A 26,786-nucleotide genomic window follows, 5' to 3' on the forward strand; every position below is an offset into this window, starting at 1 on the left:
CGCTAAAAAAAACAAATCGATGTGGAATCCTTATTTGTAGGTCGTAGAGTTATTTTAGAAAATGTGGAAAAGACAAACTATTTTATGGTGAAACTAATTAAATTCTCAGTGGCATATGACTATAAATAAATTGGAAAACTATCTGTTTTAATAAAGTAGATTTGCATATACGCATTGTTGGAGAGTGTCTCAGTCATAGTCTGTACAGGGAGCACAAGATTTGAATATGCTGTTTGATTGAACAGCAGGTAGAAATGAAGCAGTTGCAGTAGTTTGAGAATATGTTAGCAGATTATTGTTTAATGAATAACTTGAGCTAGACCCGCCCGACCGGGCGGGTGTTTTCTTTTGTTTACTTAATGTAATTAATTTTTTTTTTGCACCATTATATAAGCTAGAAAAATTATAATAAAATGATGACAAAAATACTGCACATAATAAAAATATTTCTATTTCTGTAACATAATTTCTCTAATAGTTTTTGCTTTAGAAAAAAAAAAGCAAACTTGCATTTGATTACACTATGACAACAATATTGAGTCATTTCATAAATATATGTGAGCTAAACTTTTGAAAAAAATTAAAAACCCAACTTAGATAAGGTAATTTAAGCTGAGCCATATTTGTATTGATCTAATTAAATTTTTTAAAATATCTGTTCAAATGGCCCACTAATCCAAATCTTTTTTTTTACATGGAAAAGACCGTTTGTATTATGAAAAAAATAGAAAAGAAAATTTAAACAAAAACATCCCGATCTCCATCTTTCTCTGTGAGAAAGACGGTTACAATAAAGACAATCAGATTATGCCAAAATAAATGAAAAAAATATTTTGTTGATTCTGTTTTAACGTTAAAAGTCCATAATATAGGATAGACTAAGATTTTATTAGTGTTAGTTTGAATTTTGGGTGCCATCATATATTCAGTTTTCTCTAAATTAAATACTTAGTGGTTATGATTTGAAAAAAGAAATGATAAGATCTCGTGCTTGTTCTACAAGTGTATGCGTAAAAAGGAAACAATTTTGTGCTTATCTACTTTATAATAGGCGTAAATGTTATTAGTTATAGGGAAATTATAATATACTGGATTCTAAATTGATGATTTTGTTTATGATATTTTGATTTGTACCAAATAAATAGGGAAATTTGCAGATTTGCTGAATTTTGTTGTTCGTTTTGAATTTAAATGTATTCTGTTTTTATTCGTTGTGAAATTGGATTTATAAACTAATTATAATTATATCTTTGTTTTTAGATTGGAATGTCTTTATGAATTGCATATATAAAATCATTAGACATTAGATGATGGTGAATTTTTTTAAAAAAATTAAAAAATTTGTTTTCAAATAGACGTTATGATTGTGCTTATTTTTTTTATTTTTTTTTTTTGAACTGAACTTATTTTTTTTATATTGCAGGGAAACTATGGTGGTAAAGGAAAACATGGTGTAGTTGAATTAACAAAATCGATGTGGTCGTTCAAAAAAAAAACAAAATCGATGTCTAAGGCTTTTCTTTGTTTTTTAATATAATGGTCACTCAAAAAAAAATAAATCGATGTGGAATCCTTATTTGTAGGTCGTAGAGTTATTTTAGGGAATGTGGAAAAGACAAATTATTTTATGGTGAAACTAATTAAATTCTCTGTGGCATATGACTGTAAATAAATTGGAAAACTAAAGGTTATTTTATAAGTATACTTCTGTTTTATTAAAAAAAAGTTCTTGTATGATGTTTTTGTTACAAAAACTTTTTAGTGTTTGCTCTTTTATTAAAAGAGAATAAAGATTATTGTACACAGAATATGGATAATTTTGTGTGATATTTCTGTAACAAAATAATTAGTGTTTGTTCTTTAATAAAAGAGTCAACAAAGACTACACAAAGTATAGGTAAATTATATTTTAAGGGTTTCAAAAGAAACAAGAATAGCAAAATTATTGAGTTTACACACCAACATATTGAAAGTAATATTATTATTCATAAAGAGACACATGTCAATCTCTTCACTGAAATTTATTTATTCATAACGGGGAAACACAGACACCAATCTCTTACTGAAATTCAGTAGATGTGACTAGCAGATTATCAGTTAGATTGGCCTGGAAACGGCTTCGATACTGTAGATAACATCGGTGGTAGCTCGTCCATGGAACGCTGTGATCTTGTGGCCTTTCTCCTCAAACGAGTACTTCTCACCAGAATCCAATCCATAGAGAGGTGTCTCCCTTTTGTTCGTCTTGAACTTAATAGACACAGTCTTTCCAAATGGTGCACGAGGTATAGGTCTATAGTAGCCTTCTATGCCTGTGAGATATTCACCATTCTCAAGCACAATCTGCAAAAGGCTCAATGGTTAAACAAAGATAGTAAGTGAAAATGTTAAAGGTAAAGTATATTTGAAACAAAACTCTAGTTGTTGTTTTAGAAAATGACCTCTTCAGCTCCAAGTGAAGTTATCTTCCCATGGTCATCACCAGTTACAAGGCCATTGCCTTTAATGTACACAAACTTGACAAAGGCTATACCTTCCTCATAGAGTCCTATTTTTATCTTCTTCACACCATCGTAGATACCATAATCACCCCATGAATCTCCTATCACTGGAGGGGGAGTGGGAACAGGAATGTCTTCAAAGTAAGCTCCAAGAGCATCGATAGCTTCACCTTCCTTACCATGGAATCCGAGAAGCCTACCCCCATTTTGCCCCAGCACAAACTTCTTACCAACTTCATACCCAAAGATTGCTGTTCTGCCCGTTGATGTTTCAAACTTAAGTGAGGTAATGACGGTATTGCGGAAAAGCTTCGGGTTATCATAGGTTGCTTCCACCAATGTGATGTGTTCATTTATAAAATTTACCACAAACTGCAACAAGAGACTGTATAAGTTGATGACAAAAAAAAAAAAAAAAAACTGCAACAAGAAGCAAAATTCAAAAGGATTTTATCTTAAGAAATCCAAACACACGGATCTAACTACAATATACTCATCAGTTTCAAAATGATTCATGGTTTAAAGTTTTCACCCATTAAAAAAAATATTAAATTTTTATTATATATTTTGTGATTAACTATTTTTCAGTGACTTTAAGCCAATAGAAATTTAATAAACATAATTATTTTTTGAAATTTACAATTTAATATTTATCACTTTTATTTTGTAAACCATGAATCATTATGAAGCTGGGAAATTTCAAGTTTTATAGACCTTCAACTTCATATCAATTGAAATTAATGTTACAGGTCCCTAGATTTAGAAACTCTAATATCATATTAACTCTTATGGTTTACAACTTAAAACTAATTATCGATAAATGAATTATCCCAAAAATAGAACCTGCTTTGGAAGTATGAGGGAGATACTTCATACTCACTAATAGTATTATATCAATCATCATTTCCAAACTAACAACCATGTGAATTTTCAGAACTACTAGATCACCAACTTATTGGTACTAAACTTTTGGTTGTTATACTATTTCACAAATAACCCGAATTAACATCGATCTAACATGACCTATAACTTCTTTTTTGAAAATTATTAGGCCAATCATGTATATAATTCCTAGTAGAGAATACCTCAGATTGGGTTTCTCCTTTCACCCCATGGTGTCGTGTCTCAAACCTCGCACCTTTCACGTACTCAAACTCCAAATAAGTGATACGACAATCATCTTGACCAACACGCACCTTCCTAACACCGTCGAAACAACCATCGTCCCAAACACTCCCCTCTTTACCACCTTGGGCTTCCAGCTTGTAAATAGGGAAAGGCGTGGTCAGAGAGTCTAGTTCAAGGTAAACTCCAAGAGCGTCGACAGCTTTATCCGACCGTCCGTGGAAACCTACAATCTTCTTTCCCTCGTCCTCGAAATTGAACTTTGTACCATTGACAACTCCAAACAAGTTTGGACCAAACGTTGGAGACGTTCTACCCTTTGATGTCTTGAAGACAAGGGACGTGATCACTTCCGTGGCTATCAGAGCCACTTTGTTGTGGCTTCCCTCCACCGCTGTGATGTGTTCATCCGGATATTCAATTACAAACTGCACTTGAAAATGTTATTTGTTCAATCAAGAAATTAAATACACGAAAAAGAAACTAAGAATGTGAAAAATGGAGAGTAAATGCAGTGGAGAACCTCTTTAGCGTCTTGAGTTGTTTTCCCATATTCACGTGTTACAACTTCGCCGTCTTCCTTCACGTATTCGAATTTGACGTAAGTGATACGTGAGAGATCTTGCCCAACATACACTTTCTTTACACCCTCGTATACACCGTCGTCCCATTCACTCCCACCTTCACCACCGCAAAGAGCCATCTTCTGGTACATCCTCCCCATTTTGAATCTTCAAATCCTGTAATAAAATGAGGAAGATAGATTATTATATCGATTTAATGTTTTAGAAAATGTTAAAGTATGATTTAAATAATAATCCAAAATTCATTTAAAAACCTCTACTAATGCCTACCAATGTTAACATAGACAAATGAAATCATACATATACCGAGGAAATAACGGTGATAAAAAGTAAAGTATGCCAATTTTTTTTGGTAGTACAGTAATATCATGATAACATTGTAGCATATTCTAATATTTATATATAGTGTGATTTTATAAGCTTAATAACGATGAAGTTGAATAATAGTATCGAACAAAGCCCCCACATAGCTGACTGAAAATGCGTATTCACAGTTGTCCAAACGGCTAAACACATTAATCTATCTTCTTCATTCAAAAAAGAAAACGCATTACAGGCTTCTCACTATTTGTTGAGATATATATCCTGCACTAAACACTCCTCCCACTTCTCTTAAATTTTCGGTGAAACGATCTCAAGATATTCAGTGATATTCTTGTAAACGTTTTACACAGGTAAGGTTATGTAGTTAATTATTAGTATAAGATAAGACTAATGGTATTTGATGTTAATGGTAATCATAAGCGGACTACCAAAAATGGAAAAAGAAAAAAAGAAAAAAGAGAGAGAGAGGATGTCAGCTACATGAAGTACAAAAAGAAAGAGAGAGAGCGAGAGAGATCACCGGTAAATTCTTGAGATCTGATTGAGAATGAAGGCGATGAACCTTATGGTTGATTACATGTGTGTATTTATTGACCCTTCTCGTGACTTGCAACCAACACATGTTTCACGACTCACGAAGGACTGTCAACAATTGCAATAATTGTTTTTGATAAGAGTCCATAACAAGTAAAATATATTGAAATATGTGTAAGTGTGTAAATCCTTGAGATCTCATTGAGAACGAAAGGCAATGAACCCTGAACCTTATGTATATTCAAATGTGTGTATTTTTCTACAGTTCTCGTGAATTGCAACTACCACATGGTTCACGATTACGAAGGACTGTCACAATTGCAGTGATTGCTTTTGCTAGGAGTCCATACTCCAAAACCAGCTCAATATATTGCTACAATAATAAATAGAATTTATTGTATAAATATAAATAAGAACAAAAAGTTTATATCCACAAAAATACTAAAAATAGAAAGAAAGAGATAAGTTTTCTTTTAAGAAGAAAGAGAAAAAATAAAAAATAATTATATTCGTGTTAGAGACAATTAACTATATATACCCAAATGAGGTCCATATTAGTGAACTAGACATTGATTGACACTAAGGTTTGATTCATACCATTTTACACACGAAAAGACGATTATACTCCGGCGTGATGATGAATGTTCCAGTTCCGTACACTGTCGCAACATGGAGTAGAAAAACGTGTCAGGCGAGGAGAGAGGCATTGGAGGTTGTAAGTTGCCAGCTGGATGGCTTCCGCTCCACTCATTTCATTTCATCTCTACTCTTTTTCTTTTTGTTCTAAGAGCATCTCCAACCCATTGCTATTTTCACCTCTATAATCTATATTATTAAAAGAGAAGTACCCATTTGAAAATGTTCTTACTTCATTAATTAAACTTCTTTTTTTTTGCTTGTCTTTTTCAGTTGCATTAATGAAATATCCTAAAACGAATAAAACTCCCTAATTTATTACTTGTCTTTTCAGTTACATTAATGAAATATGCTTAAATGAATTTAAACTTCCTATTTTATTGTTTGTCTTTTTCAGTTACCTTAATGAAATATCCTTAAATAAATTTGGACATAATGTCATTTAATCAACCAAAAAAACTCATGAGTTATCCTTACGTGCATAATTTTAATAATGGAGATTTTTAAAAACGTTCATCATTAAAATGTTACCTAAAACATGCAACACTAATATATAACATGCATCAATAAAACTAGAATTTGACTCACACAATTGTACAGATATTATTTTCAGTTGATTAAATTTAAAAATAATTATTTATTCAAAAAATATTTAAGAACAGCTATGTTTTTAAAAATTATATGGTATTATTTACTCATAACTCATTTGTCATTTGATAAATTGTCAGAAAGAAAATTTTAGCATAATATAACTCAGTTGTCATTTGCTAAATTTATGGTTTTTATTTATATTTTTATTATTTAATTATAATATTTTCATTTTATATTTGAAAGATAAATGAATTTTCTTTCAAACAATATTTTTGTAAATGTATTTTTTAAAAAATAATCAATTAAAATTGTTATTATCATTGAATATCATTATTTTTGACATAATTTGAGTTTTCGTTTACATCAAAACTTATCATATTTTAGGATAATTTTAATTTAAAATGTAATTTTCATATTTTTCAAACAAATTCTAAAAATAGTTTTTTAAATATTTTGTTATAATTGTTAAAAAAATATTGAGTTGCATTTCAAATAAAAAGGTAAAGATATTAAAAATATTCTAATTAAAATATGTAAAATTTAATATAGTTTTAAGGAAATGGTCAAAAAAAAAATACACATAAAATAATCATGATTTTTGTTAACTGGGCGGATCATTATTTATATGATATCGCACACGAAAGAAAAATTTCTGTTTTTAAAATTATCTAATTAACTCTATTCTCATTTTTTAATATCATATTACACATTCGTAAAAAAATAGATAGTTTAAGATGCAAAAAAAAAATTTACTTAATGAATATAAGATGCAAAAAAAAATTTACTGAAAATTCATATCCGCGCTGGCGTGCGGATCAGGTTCTAGTAGCATTTAAAGGTAAAATTGCTACAATTCACCTCTATTTCTTCCTCTATAATAGAGATTTATATTTTTTCCTCTATTTATAGAAGAAGAAATAGCATTCCTCTATTTTTTACTCTATATTTAGAGATTGCTATTCTAGAGGAATACATTGGAGCATATTTCATCTCTATTATAGAGTTCCTCTATTTTAGAGGTGAAAATAGCATAATACATTGGAGATGGTCTAATCTATATCTCTTTCGTTTTTTTTCTTCATCTCTTTCTTTCCTTTCTTTTTATCTTCACTTTTTTCTTCTGATTCTCATTGTTTTTTTTTTTTTTTATTTCTTTTTCCTATTCACTTTCTCGCTCTCTCAAATATTTTCATTTTTTAATAATACATAAAATTTTAGATGTTAATTTTCTTAAAATCTAGCAAAATTCAAAGATGATTAAACACCAGATCTTGATAAAAACCAGTGAATTTCATGATAATGATTCCCTTGATGGTGAAGGTCAGTAATTTTCTTATGTTTGAATTTGTTGTGAATCATAGTTAGAACACATGTATTATCATATATTTATAGAAATGTGATAAAATTAAAAAAATGTTAACACTATATAATATCTGGTAAGATACTTATTTGATTATCGAGGTAAGTGGTATCTGTAGCGTGTTAAACAATCAATAACATAATAACAATCTTTATAATTTAGTATTAGTTATTAATCTAATATATTATTTAACCTGTAATAGATAAGTTAGTTACTAAAATTTAAATTAATGAATAAAACATCAAAGTTAACATGCAATAATCGTTATTGTAGGTTGTTAATATTTGATGTATCATTTAAAAAGTAGAGTAGCTGTTAACATATGCATTAACTGTTACTTCTCATGTAACACATATAATAAACATACATATTAACATAGATATAATATTTTGTTTTACACGGTAACATATATATTACATGTTAATTCTACATCAGAACATAAAATAATTTGGATGTAGTAATTGATTATCAGTTATCTATCAATGTAACACGTTAAATTTTATTATTATGTTCTTAACAGATTTAATAGTGAAGATTTAAATATTACTCCCTCCGGATTTGAATATATGATGTTTTAGTTTTTTTTTCTTGTATATAAATGTATGATGTTCTACTTTTCATTAATGCATTTTGCTTTTAAAATAAAATGTAAAAAATTTAAGTGGTTGAATTTTATTGGGATTCAAATAAATCTTTAAACTAACTAAAAGTAAAACCAAAAAGTATTTGATATAAGTAAGTATTTAATTTCTCTTAATATGTGTGCACAACCTTAAACATCATATATTCAAATCCGGAGGGAGTATATTTTTAAATCGGTTGATATCAAATTTAAATTATTAGCATGATTTATTTACCTAATGTTTACGTTTTTTAGAGAAAATAGAAGAGTTAAATCAATTGGTTCATTTGCTAGATAAATACATGATTTGCGACTTCCTAGACTGACACTTAACAGACAGTGCACATGAATCATGTTATAGGCTAGAGGGGTAAAATTGTAAATGAAATTATTTTGGTCACCGTCTTAGTAGATCGCTAATTATGGTTATGTCTGTATATAGGAACGCAAATTATCTCTAATGATAAAGGGTTTATAACTTTACTATGCATTTGATGTGGCTTTCGATGTTGTGTGTTTCAGGATTTCATAAGACTTTTTGAAAATCCGTGTTATTGTCTGTTGCTTTTCTCAAACATCTTTATTGCTCTGTTAAAAAGTTTTCTAACAAAAAATCCAGTGAAAAGTTAAAGTCTAATAAAAAGCTAGAGAATAACCACACAATTTCTCTTCTCAAATGATCATATGATATAACTTTCAGATCTTGTAAATGCCACATCTAATGTTATAGACATGGATTTTAAACATAACAGTGAGTAATGATTTTGTAAACTAATAGGTTGCATCTCTCTACAAGACCCACTGAATAATAAAGATTTGGCCCATCACTGTCGACCGTACGACAAAGATCAGTTTAGCGGTCGACTCAATCGGCTGAAACGATCGTTCGACCGGCTGAGCTCAACGCGGCAGGTTTTTTCCGGCCCAAAGGCTCGTCAAGTTATGGGCCCGGACCTTTACCTCTAGGACGAACGAGTCTTAGGGCGAATGGAGGAAAAGCACACGAGGGCTATAAAAGAACAAGAAAAGGGAAAGAGAAGGTATCCGAAAACAGACGCTAAGACACTGACGGCAAGATCTAGGGTTTACGATCGATCGCTCAGCTTAGTGTTTCCGTCGGAGTCTTTCAACAAAGCTCCGACCTTTCCATCTTTCCTTAATCTCTTTGTAATCTCGTTCGTTTATCTCATATTGTGAATAAAACGTCTAAGACCCACAAAATCGAGTTCATTTCATTATCATTCGATCTACCAAACTCGTATTCAACAATTATCACTTTTGAAATCCTTTCTTAATTTGAAAAACTCATACAACGTTGTCGTTTTTTTTTTCGCAGCAAAAAAAAACAACGTTGTCATTATATAAAATAATTAGCTCCGTTTGATCTTTATTGATTGATAGGATCGGATGTGTCAGTTTACTAACCTCAGATATATATATTTTTTATTTTATTTTATATTGTTCGATGAATCAGTATCGCGATTTGAAGATGTGGCCACAAATATCTGATATTGACAACTATTAAATAATCGTGTTTCAAAATAAAAAGACAACTATTAAATAATGATTTTTCACTCGTTGCTCAACTAATCCACTATTTTTTGAGTGATTGATTTCCCAAGAGAAGATCGGTTGCAAGGTAACGAGTGAGAAATTTTTAAAAACCATTAGATATATTAATTATCTAAAAATATTTGAAATAAAAACGATTAGATTTGTTTTTCAAATTTTTAGATATTCACTTTCTGTTATTATTATAGTTTGGAGATGTTATCAATCATCTTTCTAATGGAAATGTTCTGATATATATATTATAGTTGGGTAAAGTTTTTAATTAAACAAGCTTCTTTCATGAATGATTGAATCCCAACTTATGAACAAACCAAAAAAAAGAGTAGATAACTTTACACCATCGAACTGAACTGAGATTCTTAGCTTCGGGTAAGACAAGGTTATTAATTTGTTTTTTAGATTTTAACTAAGAAAGTTAAGAAACGTCTCTTAAATAAGAGATATAAGAACCGTCTCTTAGTCGAAAAATGTTAAAAAAAAAAAAGTATCAAATCATAAGTTAAAATTCCAGATAAGAGACCGAGGTTAATCATGCCCTAAATAAAATAGACAATAGCTAGTTATAGTTATGGGAACCCTTTATTTTTCATCGAAACTTACGTTTGTCCACTCCTAAATATTACAAATAAACACACCCACTACATAAGGGACGATTAAAACTGACAAACACGTGTGGTGTCTTTAAAGATTTCATGCCGCTAGAGTAGAACAACTCTAGAAAGATTGAAAGGAAAAGTGGATCTTCCAATAATGTGATGAGAGATAGCTTGGAAGAATTATTGTACTTATATATCTTATTCAATGTCCATATGGTACATATATATAGTTGGGCAATATCCTAATTAATTATAAGAGAATATTATGGTGGTAATTACAGAATATTAAAACTCATTTTAAGAATTGCGTTAGGAGTGGGCGGTCGGTATAGGCGTATCGAGTTTATCAAAATTAAAAAATATTAAAACTAATGATAGAGTTAATTATAGGGATTGAGGCATGATTGTAGGAATGTGGCGATCTTCTTTGATATCCTTTACACGTGGTTGTGGAACTGGCTTGTCTACAAGGCGAACTCATGAGTAGGTCAGTTTGAGGTCAATGAATCCTAATTAGAGAGCTTTCCTTTGAAAAAGTTATCAGAGAGCATTTGAAGCAGAAGTTCTAAGGAAGAGTATAAGAAGAGTTCAATGTCATTTAAAGCAAGAAGGCGAGAATGAATTTCATGCTGAAGGAAAATATCTTACAAATAAGAAGAAACACCTGACAAAAGGGACACTGATTCGATTAACATCGATGGATTCGAGACACTAATCATCAAACGGAAACAAAGTTAACAACTTGAATGAATTTTCCAAATCTTCACTTCAATTACTCCTGATTTTAGTACTGTAAATGTTAGAGATAAGGATATATATATAGATAAAAATAAGTATAAAGCCATTACAGATACATTCCAATTCCTAGTTGAGATAGGTTTACTAGTTGTGTATCTATACTATTATTTATGAAGTGATTTAGCTTATTTGTCATGATTTTCATGATTTTAGGTAATTTTGCTTATTTTGTCATGTTTTAATTAGGTTTAAGCTGAGTCATTAATTTATTAATAGTTTTTAGTTGAGTTCATAATTTATTAATTTATATAATATAACTATCTCTAACAACACGTCAATAAAATAGTATTAATAAATTATGGACTCAACTAAAAACTATTAATAAATTAATGACTCAGCTTAAACTTAATTAAAACATGACAAATAAGCAAAATTACCTAAAATCATAGAAATCATGACAAATAAGCTAAATCACTTCATAAATAATAGTATAGATTTGATGTTTGATTTAACTATTTAAAATCATAAATAATATTTTAACTTGTGACTGAGTTCAAAACAAATTTTCTTACTTTTACTTTAAACCAATTTAAGTTTAATCCTTGAAACACTATAGTTTCAGTTGGTGACCACTAGAAGAATGAAAAAAATAAAAATAAAATAAAATAAAATTTTCATTTGAGGAATTGAAAAAATAAAAAAAAAATATGAATTTTTGTTCAATTTGTTTCTTATCAAAATTGCATAGGGAGATTTTTTTCTTATAAATTCATACCTCCATGGGGAATTTAGAAGAATTTAGAAGAAAAAAATGGGATCTACCTTTCAATAATTTGACTAAAATTTCAACATAATTGGTATAAATTTTAAATAACAAAGAATTCACCATAATTTTCTTCCTTCAACATGTTCACCAATTAGAGTTTTATAATGCCGATTTTTGGATTAATAAGACATAAAATAATAAGTATTCGTAAGATGATTATGCCCGTGCAAAACACCCAGTACTCTTGTATGTTTAAGGTTAATGTAACAATATAATTCCAAAAACCTAATCTAAACGGTTCCTTTCAACCAATATAATACACGCCTTCGATAGAGTTTTGGAAATTCAAGACAATAAACTAAATTCTTTTATTTATTTTTCTTTCTAACCCATTGCAAAATATGTAAGTCCCCCATAGAATTTCTTTTTTTCCCTGAAATATAAACTGTATATATATAACCTTAATTTGATCAGAAAATCATTTATAGAGCTTCATAATGAACTACAGGTTCATGTTTGTAAACATTTTCTCTCCATTCATCTTGCGGAATAGAAAAGAACCGGTAGGATTATTATTTAAAGTAACTACCCTTAAAAGTACAATGAGAGTAGCAGCATCAAGGGAACACAGGACAATCTGATTAAAAGTTCATTCAGTTTTACTCATAAAATAGATATTTCACTTGTTGGTGGTGATGGGCACAATAGTGACTCCAACACTGTGAAGAACATCACTAGCTTGTCCATGGAATCCGACAATCTTGTGGCCTTTCTCCCCGAGTGAGAACTTCTCACCGGCATCCATTCCAAACTGAACTGATTCCCTTTTGTTTGTCTTGAACTGAAGAGAGATAATCATGGGTTCCTCCACTCCAAAGATCTTATCGTAGCAGCCTTCCAAAACCGTGAGGTATTCACCATCTTCTAACACAAACTGAAAGTGCTCAAAAATAACAAAGTTAAGTGTGAAAAACTTAGTGTAAGTAGTTAAAATAAAATTTCTCTTGATTGGTTATGGAAATGACCTCTTCAGCTCCGAGTATTGTCTTCTTCCCATGGTCATCTCCAGATACCAAGTTTGTCCCTTTAACATACTCAAACTTGACAAAGGACACACCATCGTTACCTTGTCCTACGTATATCTTCTTTACACCGTCATAAACACCATCATCCCATGCAACTCCTCCATTTCCACCTACCGCTGGTAGTTTTGTGGCTGGAATCACAGGAACAGGAGTAGGAATAGGTGCAAAATAGGCTCCAAGAGCATCAATAGCGTCGCCTTCTCTTCCATGGAATCCCACAAGTCTAAGATCCTTTTGTTCCAGGACAAACTTTTTACCCACTTTATACCCAAAGAATGATGTTCTCCCACTTGATGTTTGGAAGGTAAGTGACGTGATGACGGTATTTTGAAAAAAGTTTGGCTTATCATAGGTTACTTCTGTAAGAAAAGATGATTAATATGAGAGTAAAAGACAATGAGGAACAGAGTGAACAGAATAAACAGAGAGATAAATGATGAAGAGTAAATTAAGTTGAGAATAAGAGAGTATGAGTATCAAGAGATTATAGAGATTGACAGTAACCAAGAGAGAAGAGAATGGTGAAGAAGAAAGGGGAACTCCTCTCTTTCAGCTTAGATTATAATTGATTACAATGAGAGCTCTTTATAGCTAACACACACAATAGACAAATGAGAGGAAGAAGACAAAGATAGATAGATCTGGATTCAAAATGAATGGTTGGGATGAGAGGATCTGAATTAATTTGAATTAGATGGCCGAGATGCATGAAAGCTTCCAATGTGATAGTGACAGCTCCTAACAACCATCTCTGTTCCCTCCAACATGTTATTTTAATCCCCACTTGTCCAGCATCTCTCTCCAAAGGCCAGAACCTAATTTGAATTCAAATTTGCCTCTCAAGTTAAAGTTGCACGAATTTCACTCTTAGGCACTCAAGTCTGGCACTCAAATCTCAAGTCTGGCAGCTTACTTCTCAAGTCTGGTAGCTTACTTCTCAAGTCTGGCAGCTTAATTCTCAAGTCTGGATAATCCTTATAAAGCCTTATAAAACCTTATAAAACCTTATAAGTCTTTAGCTTAATTCTGCTTCATGTCAACACTCCCCTCAAACTTGACCATAGGAGATCTTTGGGCAAGCTTGGAACTGAGAGTACTTGTCTCACTAAAAACCTAAGCATAGAAAACCCTTTGGGATAAAACCACACTTTGGAAAAGAGTACAAGCCTCTTAGCCTAAGGATTAGCCAGTGAGTTTATGAGCCTTATGATGATGTTGAGGGACTCATAAACTCTGGATCATGGCCTTACTTCAATGGCAAGCAGACTCCAATGCCTTCCTTGCTTCACACTTAAAACAGCCTTTGAGCTTCTTCTTATGACCAGAGCTTGTCTCCCCCTTTCTTCTAGCTTCTTGCTTCCATTTAGGGTTGAATCCAAGCCTGCCTTTTCTCATGAGCTCAATAGGTACCTTGTAAACATTTCTGGAATGCTGGTGAGGAGTACTGAACACTTGAATCCCTCACACCAGCTGCTTCTCAACCAGTCTGTGCATTGTCACTCTTGAAGCTTTCAACATGTAGGGGACGTTGCAACTCCATGATCTGCCACCATCATGTGATTGCTCAGCCAAGAAAATCCCTAGTTGAATACTCCTTGTGTCCTTGCATATATGTGGCCAGATTGTAAATCACCATTTGCTGGCTTCCTTAAACTTCATCAACCAGGTACAAGCACAATGCTATGGGCTGATTCAAAGCTTCCCAACTGAAGGTATCTGTTCTAATTCCATATAGTAGCTGATCCATAGCTTCCCAACCAGAAGGTATTGTTCCAACTGAAGGTAACTACTCTAACTCTATATAGTAGCTGATCCATAGCTTCCCAACCAGAAGGTAACTGTTCTAACTCCACGCCTTGGGCTGATCCATAGCATTCCACTCAGCTCCACCTGATTTTCTTGTCAAGTAGTCTATGATGGCCATCTGTTCTAACACCAAGTTGTTGATGTCCATGTTGATGTTTCTTTGTAGTGGGTTCTAGATGGCTGGTGAACTCCACTTCAACTCCACTTCTAATCTCTGGTGAGGCAATGGACGACTTGAACCTTCAGGAATGATGCTCACCATTACCCCTCCTCAAGCTTGCTCCAGAGAGTATAAGTGAAGGACCAAGCTTGGAAAGTGCGCAATATTGAACCTAAACCAGGAGCACAACAGTACCAACACATGCGCTTAAGCCAACTGATCCACCCTTGGTCTCTGCTCCAATGCCTTTAGAGGTAACTAAGGCAACATATGACTTGGACCTTCAGGATTGCTCACCATTACCCCTCCTCAAGCTTGATCTGGAGAAAATGAGTGAAGGACCAAGCTTGGAAGTGAGCAACACTGAGTCTTGAAACCAGGAGCGCATCACCCTAACAGCTGCGCTTAAGCTTACTGGTTCCTCCCTTGATCTCTTCTCCCCTGCCTCTTGTAAGTCTTTTGAACCAGGAGCTCAATAACCAAACGGTCTGCGCTTAAGTCAACCGGTTCTTGCAATTCATGAGGAGATTCAGCCTGGTGGATGGCTGATCAAACACTGGTCTGCCTCTCCATCAATACTCCTTCCTGAAGTATCTTCAAAGCTCAGCCATATTCTATCTCAGCCACGACTTATTACCATCTGGACTCCTCACACAAACAATCTCTCTATGGTCAGGAATATACACACTGTGTAGGCTCTGGATCATACAGGAATGTACACATGTGTAGGCTCTGAACAGCATGGGCAAAGTCTTCGTCTTTGTCTTGATTTGATGGTGGACAGAGAACAACACTTGTGTACCTGAAACATCATTCAAACTCCAGCAAGAATCAGACCACACGCACTAGGATCAGACCTTGGTAACTCACCAATCCTGATCCCAATATTTTAAGAAAATGCAATAGATAGAATTTAAACAACTCATTCAGTTCAAATTCATGCAAACTATTCACTAAATGCTCAGGTATGATAACTCATCAATTACAAGGCATTTAGGCTATTTTTAATGACCATTTATGTAACAACATGATTAATTAAATGTCAAAACATGGACTAGATAACTCATCTAATCATCCCAAGCAGTTCATGAATGCATCACAGAACCAGAAACAACATATGGATGCAAACAAGACTAGAAACAACATATAGATGCATTACAAGACCATGAAACTCTCCTAGACTTCTAGCAATGCAACAAGACACAAAATATGTTCTAGACAACTCGCCTAGACCTTACACAACTTAAGTATCTTGAGACATGAACTAGGTTCAACAACTCTAGCAACTTGAACATGTCCCAAGTATACTAAACACACCACTCAACACAACCAGAACCATTATCCCAAACTCATATCAAGAAGGAGAGGTTTAACTTACAACCAAGGAACCTGAGTTGGTTCAATGAACCTCCAATACACATGGGTCATGACAATTTGTTGGATCTGAGATGTTGAGTTGAACTCCAACTCATTCTCTTTAAGTACATGACCTCCTTCTTGTATCCATCACACCAAAGTCTCCTCCTTTCTTCATGCTTGAGAGTCGCCACCTTCTTGGAAGCTCTCTTCTTGGATAGAGAAAGAGAACCACTTGTACAAGGTAGTTTTGAAGCTTTGCTAGGCAAACTACTCCATAAACTTTTGCTTTCAAGTGGTTTCTTCACCATATTTGACAGGGGAAAAGAGATTGGAAACTTTGGAAAACAATAGACCGCTGGATAAAAGAGTGTGCTCAAGAATCTTCAAGACAAATGAGTGGTAGACTGAACTGGTTGAGCTTGATGAGGGTTCTTGAGGCTTAGAAACTTGTATACACCTTGCCTTAGAGCTGGTTGTGGGTTCTTCCTTCTTGGAAAACCTTTGGACCGCTGGACAAAAGGTTGTACCAGACTCAGATGAAGATGAACTGAGAATGAATTAGATTTGCGGAAGCTTTTGTGAGGTTCAGGAGCTTAAAGTTCTGATACCATGTAAGAAAAGATGATTAATATGAGAGTAAAAGACAATGAGGAACAGAGTAAACAAAGAGATAAGTGATGAAGAGTAAATTAAGTTGAGAATAAGAGAGTATGAGTATCAAGAGATTATAGAGATTGACAGTAACCAAGAGAGAAGGGAATGGTGAAGAAGAAAGGGGAACTCCCCTCTTTCAGCTTAGATTATAATTGATTACAATGAGAGCTCTTTATAGCTAACACACACAATAGACAAATGAGAGGAAGAAGACAAAGATAGATAGATCTGGATTCAAAATGAATGGTTGGGATGAGAGGATCTGAATTAATTTGAATTGGATGGCTGAGATGCATGAGAGCTTCCAATGTGATAGTGACAGCTCCTAACAACCATCTCTCTTCCCTCCAACATGTTATTTTAATCCCCACTTGTCCAGCATCTCTCTCCAAAGGTCAGAACCTAATTTGAATTCAAATTTGCCTCTCAAGTTGAAGTTGCATGAATTTCACTCTTAGGCACTCAAGTCTGACACTCAAGTCTCAAGTCTGGTAGCTTACTTCTCAAGTCTGGCAGCTTAATTCTCAAGTCTGGATAATCCTTATAAAGCCTTATAAAGCCTTATAAAACCTTATAAGTCTTTAGCTTAATTCTGCTTCATGTCAACACTCCCCTCAAACTTGACCATAGGAGATCTTTGGGCAAGCTTGGAACTGAGAGTACTTGCCTCATTAAAAACCTAAGCATAGAAAACCCTTTGGGATAAAACCACACTTAGGAAAAGAGTACAAGCTTCTCAGCCTAGGGATTGGCCAGTGAGTTTATGAGCCTTATGATGATGTTGAGGGACTCATAAACTCTGGATCATGGCCTTACTTCAATGGCAAGCAGACTCCAATGCCTTCCTTGCTTCACACTTAAAACAGCCTTTGAGCTTCTTCTTATGACCAGAGCTTGTCTCCCCCTTTTTTCTAGCTTCTTGCTTCCATTTAGGGTTGAATCCAAGCCTGCCTTTTCTCATGAGCTCAATAGGTACCTTGTAAACATTTCTGGAATGCTGGTGAGGAGTACTGAACACTTGAATCCCTCACACCAGCTGCTTCTCAACCAGTCTGTGCATTGTCACTCTCTAAGCTTTCAACATGTAGGGGGACGTTGCAACTCCATGATCTGCCACCATCATGTGATTGCTCAGCCAAGAAAATCCCTAGTTGAATACTCCTTGTGTCCTTGCATATATGTGGCCAGATTGTAAATCACCATTTGCTGGCTTCCTTAAACTTCATCAACCAGGTACAAGCACACATGCTATGGGCTGATTCAAAGCTTCCCAACTGAAGGTATCTGTTCTAACTCCATATAGTAGCTGATCCATAGCTTCCAAACCAGAAGGTATTGTTCCAACTGAAGGTAACTGCTCTAACTCTATATAGTAGCTGATCCATAGCTTCCCAACCAGAAGGTAACTGTTCTAACTCCACGCCTTGGGCTGATCCATAGCATTCCACTCAGCTCCACCTGATTTTCTTGTCAAGTAATCTATGATGGCCATCTGTTCTAACACCAAGTTGTTGTTGTCCATGTTGATGTTTCTTTGTAGTGGGTTCTAGATGGCTGGTGAACTCCACTTCAACTCCACTTCTGATCTTTGGTGAGGCAATAGATGACTTGAACCTTCAGGAATGATGCTCACCATTAACTTCCACCGACTTGATGTATTCATTCGGGTAACAACCACAAGCTGAAACAAGAATCGAAGCTCAAGAAAATAAATATTTAAGGTGTAAATCATCACTCTCAAATAGGGCGAGGCAACTAGCTAGCAACTAAGAAACTTTCAGATTCACTAAATCACCAACTATTTAGTACTTAAATACGAATCCATCTCTCACTTCGGATTTAGTTGCAGTTCCTCTCCTTACGTCATCTCCGTAATCTCCTCCCTATTCGTCGCCGGAATTACCTGTGAGTACTCCGTCTACGGTTCCAGAAGGTCCCAATGGTACGGTTCCTTGCGTTTCTGATTGTGTCAATGGTACAGGTCCTCATGGAAGTGATGTGATGACCTGTGACAATCAATCTCCTCCTGATACTGGTGCTACCGCCTCTGCTTCTCATGACTCTGGCATAAGTGCAACAATGGAAAATGCTTCTACGGTTTGCACAAATGCTCTTTTGTCAATCACGGTCCCGCTTCAGTCTTCCTCATCTCCCATTGCTCCTCCGGATCCCGTGAGTTTTGTTCCGTCTTTGGGTTCATGGGCTAAGCCTCTTTACTTCAAGCCTCCTGCTACCCCACCAGAACCAAGCACTCCGTCCTGCTATTGTTGGGATCCAGTTAGCGGCTATGTGGCCATCGCTTAATGATGAGATTTTGAACAAGCCATTGAAGGGCAAGCAATCATCTCGTTCTCTGCAGCCTCTGATAGAGAAGCTGCCACCTCCTTAACTCAAAGCTGATGGAACTTTAAGATTCCCGTGGGCTGCAAGACTAAGTCCTCAATCGCGTAATCTCTATCGGGCAGCTACGCCAACTTACAGACTTGATGGTACACCAGAAGTATCTATCCCTTCTAAAGTGCTTAGACTAGGACCTGAGAATAAGGATGAATATATCATAGGAAAGTTCCATAGGTGTTCTTTACCTCCGGGCGGTCTTGTACATGCTGTAGTAAACAAGATTTGGGGCAGGAGTTGTAAGATTACTTGTAAGAAGGTTGGGGATTCATCTTTTATGTTCCATATCCCTCACCAACCCACTCGTCAATGGATCATTCAGAGAGGAGTTTGGCATATTGATGATTGTTTACTCTTTGTACTTCCGTGGATCCCAGAGGGTTCTTTCAAAATTCCAGAAATCTCCACTCTTCCAGTTTGGGTCACCTTGAAGAACATACCCGACTGCTGCTACTCCAGATTAGGAATAAGCCACGTCGCCTCAGGTCTTGGAGAGCCTATTCTTACCCATAAGCTTCGTCTGGATCCTACTAGTATGGGAGAAGCTAAAGTGTTAGTAGAAATGGAGTTGGATAAGGTTTTTCCGAAGCTTATTGCCCTTGATGATAAACAGAGCAGTATTTTCTTGGTTAGTGTGGACTATACGTGGATTCCATCAACTTGTGAAAAATGTGGAAACTTAGGCCATAAAGCGAAGAGATGTCTTCTCTCTTCTAAGCCTCAACATGATCCAAACTTGCAGCAAAAAGAAAAGGATGAAATTAATGATGAGGTTCCTGTTGTGGATATTGATCTCATCTTACAGAAAAGAGAAAAGGATACTTCCTCTTCAGCAGCTCCCTATCTAAACAACCCATTGATTAATGGTGCTTCCATGACTGCTGTTTCACATGATATTCCTCTACTTCATCAAATGAAAGAGCTCAATGTCCCTTCTGTAGTTTCAGCCGCTGAAATAAGCCAACCCTTGCAATCTGATTTGGAGGTAGCTCCTCCTCTCTTTACGGTTTCTTCTGATGTTTATGTGGATTGTCAAGGTACATCAAACAACACTTTATCTCCATTAGTAGATTCTCAATCTACTCCCATTACCGAAGCCATTATGGATTCAATTCCATCAAACATTATCAACAAGGAAGTCCAAACACCATCCATTGTTGATCCTTTAACCACATCACTTCAAGTTAGTGAATTTGAGAGTCCTTCTCGTTTCACTGTGCTAGAAGAAGTGGATGAAGTTGAATCAGAGCATATGAACTCTCTCAGCTTGACAAGGGGTGGGAGAGAGACAAAACTTCCTATCAAATTTCAAGACTTGGAATGGAAGACAATGCAAGGGAAAGGTAAATGTGGCCGACGTGGTCGTGGATCTTCTCATTAGCTACTCTCTTTCATTTATTTGGTTCTGTCTAGTTTCGGCCTAATAGCATTTGGTTTGAGACTTATCTTATCATGAAATGTGTTTCATGCAAACTTTACCAAACTCTAAGGTTTTGTAACCTTACCTTGTAATCGTTTATGTTTTTAATTGAAAACCTTTAGTCAAAAAAAAATAAAAATTCATAACTCGTATATACGAATTAGTTTGAAGAACATATAATATAACATATATTATCATTTATTTCTCGAATTTTTGAATTGATTTCTACTTTTCTTTATGTTTGAAAAGATTCATATATATGTTTAGTCAAAGTTTAAATGTTTACTAATTTTAGTAATCAGCGAATCGACCGTTGCTCATTTCAATATCAATAGCTTATATGGCAAGTTTCTCAACTAAATCTTGATTTTATGGGATATACCAGCTATGGCAGAACTGACTGATTCTAGTTTTTGAAGCTTCGGAAGATGTAAATTTCCAACTTTTATTTTTATTTCTAATTGAACAATCACTACTCAAGTTTTCTCTTCATTCATCTAGCAGAACAGAAAGGAACTTGTAGGGATAAAACAACAATGAAAGTAGCGAAATAAATAAAACACACACCAGCCTTATTAACAATTTTATTCAATCAATATAACTGGCTGGTTTTGTTTTGTTAAGATAATAGAAGGCCTTTTCACTCGGCGGAGGTGATGGGCACGACATAGACTCCAATACTGTGGAGAACATCACTAGCTTGTCCATAAAACCCGACGATCTTGTTGCCATTTTCCCCGAGAGTGAACTTCTCACCGTAATTCAATTCAGACTCACCTGAGTCCCTTTTGTTTGTCTTGACTGCATCGATATAACGAATGGCTCCGCGACTCTTATCAATGTAGCCTCCCAAGCTCAAGAGATATTCATCATCCTCAAGGACTAACTGAACAAACTCAAGAATAACAAAGATAAAATGTAAATATAATTTAGCGAAGCATAATTTAAACAAGAAAAAATCTTGTTGTTTTCAAAAATGACCTCTGAAGCTTCTGGTAATGTCTCCCCATGTTCATCTCCAGATACCAACTCTGTTCCCTTAATGTAATCAAACTTGACATAAGATACAACGTCGTAACATTGTCCTATAGATATCTTCCTTACACCGTCGAAAACACCATCATCCCATTTAACTCCTCCGTTGCCGCCTACCGACGGTAGTTTCTTGGTTGGAATCAAAGGAGTAGGAGCTTGAATAGGTGCAAAATATGCTCCTAGAGCATCAATAGCGTCACCTTCTTTTCCATGGAATCCAACAAGTCGATGATCCTTTTGCTCAAGAACAAACTTCTTACCCACTTTATACCCAAAGAATGATGTTCTCCCACTTGATGTTTGGAAGGTAAGTGACGTGATGACGGTATTTTGGAAAAGTTTTGGCTCATCATAGGTTACTTCCACCGACTTGATGTATTCATTCGGGCAATCAAGCACAAACTGGAACAAGAATCAAAACTTAAGTAAGTAAATATTTATGGTGTAAATCATCTCTCTCAAATTGGTCTGAGGCAACAAGCAACTAACTTAGTTAATGTGGGCTTCTTAAAAAATGAAAATAGTTATATTTGAGCATGCAATCATATTTAATTATTTTTTACAGAATTAAGAATTAACACATTAACTAAGTGAAACATGGCATATGAGTTTTTTTTTTTATATCAAAAGACTATATAATCTCTACTCTTTTTCTTCCTTTTTTTAATTATTTTTATTTATTTTAATTTTGAGAAACTGTATGATAAATTTTCAGAATCACTAGATCACCAACTATTTGGTACTTAATATTTGTGGTTTTACATTTTCACATATAAATATATAGCTTTTTGAGATTATTGAACCAATCGTGTAAAAGAACTAATAGAAATTACCTCAGATGATGTTCCTCCTTTCACCCCATGGTGAAGTTTCTCTGACTTCCCACCTTTGTCATACTCGAACTCTAAGTAAGTGATACGATGATCATCTTGACAAACGCGCACTGCCCTAACGCCATCGAAAGAGCCATCGTCCCAAACACGTCCCTCTGTACCACCTTGAGCATCCAACTTGTAAAGAGGGAAAGGCGTGGTCAGAGAGTCTAGTACAAGGTAAACTCCTAGAGCGTCAATAGCATTATCCGACCGTCCATGGAAACCTACGATCTTCTTTCCCTCGTCCTCAAACTTGAACTTTGTACCATTAACAACTCCGAACAAGTTTGGACCAAACGTTGGAGACGTTCTACCCTTTGAGGTCTTGAAGACGAGAGACGTGATCACCTCCGTGGCTATAAGAGCCACTTTGTTGTAGCTTCCCTCCACTGCTGTGATGTGTTCATCCGGATACTCAATTATAAACTGCACGTGAAAATGCGTTTATACTATTGTTACTTACTTACTTTCATGTTATAACTCCAGATGCACATTAACTTTAATTGATACTATTTGAGAATTTTTCTCTTTATGTAATATTTTTTAGAATAGAAATATATTTTAGTGCTATTATATGGTATTTCTTTAAAACTATTGATGTAGAAAACTAAGAATGTGAAGAATGAAGAGTAAATGCACTAGAGAACCTCTCTAGGGTCTTGAGTTATTGTCCCATATTCACGTGTTACCACTTCACCGTCTTCCTTCACGTACTCGAATTTGATGTAAGTGATACGTGAGAGATCTTGCCCAACATACACTTTCTTTACACCCTCGTATACATCGTCGTCCCATTCACGCCCCCCTTCACCACCGCGAAGTGCCAGCTTCCGGTACATCTTTCCCATTTCGAATTTTTAAATCCTATAATAAAAAGAGGAAAGTAAATTAATATATTTTTATATATCAATACAATATCTTAAAAGATATTCAATTGATTAAAAAAGTCAAAATTCATCTTAAAATAATATAATTGCTACCAATTTAAATATAAACTAAAGAAATCATAAATGATGAAAAGAAAAACGGTGATAACAAATAAGTCTCAAACATCAGCCTCACAATATATATCCAAATCCAATGAAATGTGTCAAGCTTTATTGGCAGTACACTAATATCATGATAACATTATTGCCTATTTTAATACATAGCAAGAACACCAAAATGGTCCAAGATAATCACATATACCATGATAATGATGAAATTAGAGTGTTAATGGTTAGCAAGAAAGGTCCTTTTTTTGTAAAAATTTAGAAAAGTGTTGCTCAAAAAGAGTTTACAAAAGTAAAAGTGTACTATATATATGTAGATTAGTTTGCAGAAACAAAACAAAACAAATCTTCTTACAATCATACGTGGGCAATTAAAAATGGAAAAAAAAAAAGAGAGAGAGAAAGAGGATGTAAGAAGAACAAAAAGAATGAGCGAGAGAGAGATAACCGGTAAAGTCTTGGGATCTGATTTGAGAATAAAGGCGATGAATCGTATCGTTGGTGACATGTGTGTATTTATGGACTCTGCTCGTTAATTGCAAGTTTGCAACCAACACATGTTTCACGACTCACGAAGGACTGTCAACAATAATTGCTTTTAATAGGAGTCCATAACCAGCTTAAGATATCGTTATAATAATAAATATAATTATAATAGAAATAAATATAAATATAATTATAATAGAAATAAATATAAATATAAATAATAACAAATTTTTATATACACAAAAAATATTGAAAATAAAAAGAAAGAGATGAGAAAGAAAAAAAAATAAAAAAATATTATTTCTGTAAACAAATGATATTTATCTACTTATATGCATTTTATGTGAATTTGTTTTGTTGAATGTTTCTGGTTTTATAATACTCTTCTTTGAAAACAATTGTCTTATTAAAATGTTAATCTGTTTAAATTATTTATTAAAAAACTAGTAAAAATTCAATAAAAAAAACAAAAGAGTATAACTATGCAAATTCTCCTTTTAAGTGATCATGATGTACCTCTTAAATCTCTTGGTGGATAATAATTTGGTGAAAAGATTGGTTGTATTATCATACGATCATGTACATATTACTTTTAAAACTTCAGGAGTACCACCGATCGATGTCTAGGCTAATAGTTAAACGCATGGGTTAATTATATTGTGCTCATAATTTGAGCCATGATATGAAGAATATTTTATGCCATTTTGTATTTAACAAAAGCTAGTTCCAAATCAAAGAGAAGATTATGGTTTAAGGTTCAAACTAGTCTTCTAAAAAAATCTCCAGATCGTATTCGTAGATCTCAATTGTCTGTATATGTAATGCCATCATGAGTTTGTTCCAGGCCGTCTCAATTATTTTTTGGACCATGTTCAAAAATAGTAACGATATATTTAAAGCATAATGAAATAGCTTTAGAAATTAATAGTTCTATTTATATATGTTTAACATTTTTTTTATAAATTATAAACTCTAAATTAGTCTGTACTGTATTTAAATTTTGAAGTTTTAGACTATAATTTATGTATATACTAGATAAGGCCCGTGCGTTGCAACGAGTTTTGTTTGATGTTTTAGTAAAAACATAAAAATAATAAATCATTTTATTATAGATTGAGGATTTTTTTTGTTTGCATAAGCTGTGAGATATTTATTTTATAATTACAAACCCATTTACACACATAAATTCCTATTTGTATTTGTATTTATAATCATGGTGAATAGGTAAATTGTTATCAACTTTGTATTTAAGGCTAGAGAAAACACTCATACCTAAAAATTTAAACCAAACTCAACCAAAGTAAAAATTAAAATGAAAAAAATTGAAAGCTAAATAAGGTCAATCTAGTTAGTGACAATATTATACGGGAAATTACCAAAAATACTTTATTCTTAATTCCACTTTTATTCTCACTTTTAAAAAGAAAAAAAACACTTATAATCCTAAGGTTAACTAATCTAGACTAAGAGTTTAAAATTGAGGAGGTGTGGTAGCTTTTATGAATATGGAATTTAGGACTCTAATAAATATATAAATAAATAATTAATTTTAAAAAAAAATTTATGTTAACTAAATATAGTTAACTCATATAAGTTAACATAAATATATATATGTTAACTAATATCGAGCTTCATAAACTTCATTATTCATTTAAGGATTTTCAATCATATGGCCAAGATTAACCAAACAACCATCATCATAGCTGAAACTAATAGAAATAATAAAAAATTGTATATTAAATTTTTTCAACTAATTAGAGTTAACTATTAAAATAAACATCCAAATTTTTTATTAGAATTTAGTTCAGAAGATGCTGATAAAAAAATTACACCTTGATATCTCTTGATAAAAGACTTTCATGATAATAACAATATTATCACATTTCACAGCGATATATACCTTCAAATAGTTCTACTTGTCCAGCTCACAATGTTGCTTGTATTTCAATTTCACTATATAGAATAGAGTTTTTGTAGAAAAAAAAAAAAAAAAAACTGAAATTGCTTAATAGAATTGGATTAATAATTCATAGAGAAAAGTGTTGCAGTTATTTATAGAAAAATACCTCCTTAACAATTAAGTTAGAGTAACTATTTGAACATCAGCTTTTTCATATTATTGATATACTAATTACACATTTGTAACAAAAAAGTTATATATATTTATATAAATGCATGAATATTATCATCTAATTAATAGTTTCTTGTATCTTTAAGTTGAGCAAAATCTTTGTAGTTGAAGTCAAAAAAATTTCACAGAGTATTTGAGGTAATGATTGTTTCACACATATGCAGTTGTTGTTTTCTCAATCACTCTTATTTGAAATTTATGATCAGAGACTTTATAGTTCTTACTGCAATCTTGCACATTATAAATAGAAGATATCGATAATAATTCATTCAGATAGTTCATCTCCAAACTTTTCAAGAAGAGAATGAAGCACACAACTTTGATTGTATTTTCCTATATAATAAAAAATCAATTTGAATAAAAAGTTATAAAAGATTTTTTCACAGAGTATTTGAGGTAATGGTTGTTTCACACATATGCAGTTGTTGTTCTCTCAA

At 33.4% G+C, this 26,786-nt stretch overlaps 3 protein-coding genes across 5 annotated transcripts; all 3 read right to left on the reverse strand.

Annotated features, from left to right (window-relative positions):
• Nucleotides 1–1,880: 1,880 nt before the first annotated feature.
• LOC106447702 (jacalin-related lectin 22-like) lies at nucleotides 1,881–5,286 on the reverse strand. 2 transcript variants are annotated; one of them, XM_048755142.1, is made up of 5 exons: nucleotides 5,055–5,286; nucleotides 4,150–4,366; nucleotides 3,587–4,054; nucleotides 2,442–2,873; nucleotides 1,881–2,343 (listed from the first exon to the last, which is right to left on the reverse strand). In XM_048755142.1, exons 2-5 carry the CDS (start codon nucleotides 4,348–4,350, stop codon nucleotides 2,098–2,100), a joined length of 1,347 nt encoding a protein of 448 aa, XP_048611099.1. In that variant the 5' UTR covers nucleotides 4,351–4,366; nucleotides 5,055–5,286; the 3' UTR covers nucleotides 1,881–2,097. The 2 variants fall into 2 exon arrangements, with proteins under 2 accessions (XP_048611099.1, XP_048611100.1); XM_048755143.1 differs by lacking the exon at nucleotides 5,055–5,286 and adding an exon at nucleotides 4,776–4,853.
• A 7,320-nt stretch (nucleotides 5,287–12,606) lies between these two features.
• On the reverse strand, nucleotides 12,607–16,667 carry LOC106449008 (jacalin-related lectin 23-like). The gene is made up of 5 exons (XM_048756086.1): nucleotides 16,486–16,667; nucleotides 15,720–15,802; nucleotides 15,298–15,456; nucleotides 12,975–13,393; nucleotides 12,607–12,883 (listed from the first exon to the last, which is right to left on the reverse strand). Exons 1-5 carry the CDS (start codon nucleotides 16,665–16,667, stop codon nucleotides 12,629–12,631), a joined length of 1,098 nt encoding a protein of 365 aa, XP_048612043.1. The 3' UTR covers nucleotides 12,607–12,628.
• Nucleotides 16,668–21,303: 4,636 nt separating this feature from the next.
• LOC106447701 (jacalin-related lectin 22) lies at nucleotides 21,304–24,341 on the reverse strand. 2 transcript variants are annotated; one of them, XM_013889688.3, is made up of 5 exons: nucleotides 24,181–24,341; nucleotides 23,388–23,604; nucleotides 22,699–23,166; nucleotides 21,812–22,267; nucleotides 21,304–21,716 (listed from the first exon to the last, which is right to left on the reverse strand). In XM_013889688.3, the coding sequence occupies exons 2-5, from the start codon at nucleotides 23,586–23,588 to the stop codon at nucleotides 21,471–21,473; spliced, it is 1,371 nt and encodes a 456-aa protein (XP_013745142.1). In that variant the 5' UTR covers nucleotides 23,589–23,604; nucleotides 24,181–24,341; the 3' UTR covers nucleotides 21,304–21,470. The 2 variants fall into 2 exon arrangements, with proteins under 2 accessions (XP_013745142.1, XP_048611098.1); XM_048755141.1 differs by lacking the exon at nucleotides 24,181–24,341 and adding an exon at nucleotides 24,088–24,161.
• Nucleotides 24,342–26,786: the final 2,445 nt, after the last annotated feature.

Source organism: Brassica napus, chromosome C4 (assembly GCF_020379485.1).
Source record: "Brassica napus cultivar Da-Ae chromosome C4, Da-Ae, whole genome shotgun sequence".
Taxonomy (NCBI): Eukaryota; Viridiplantae; Streptophyta; class Magnoliopsida; order Brassicales; family Brassicaceae; genus Brassica; species Brassica napus.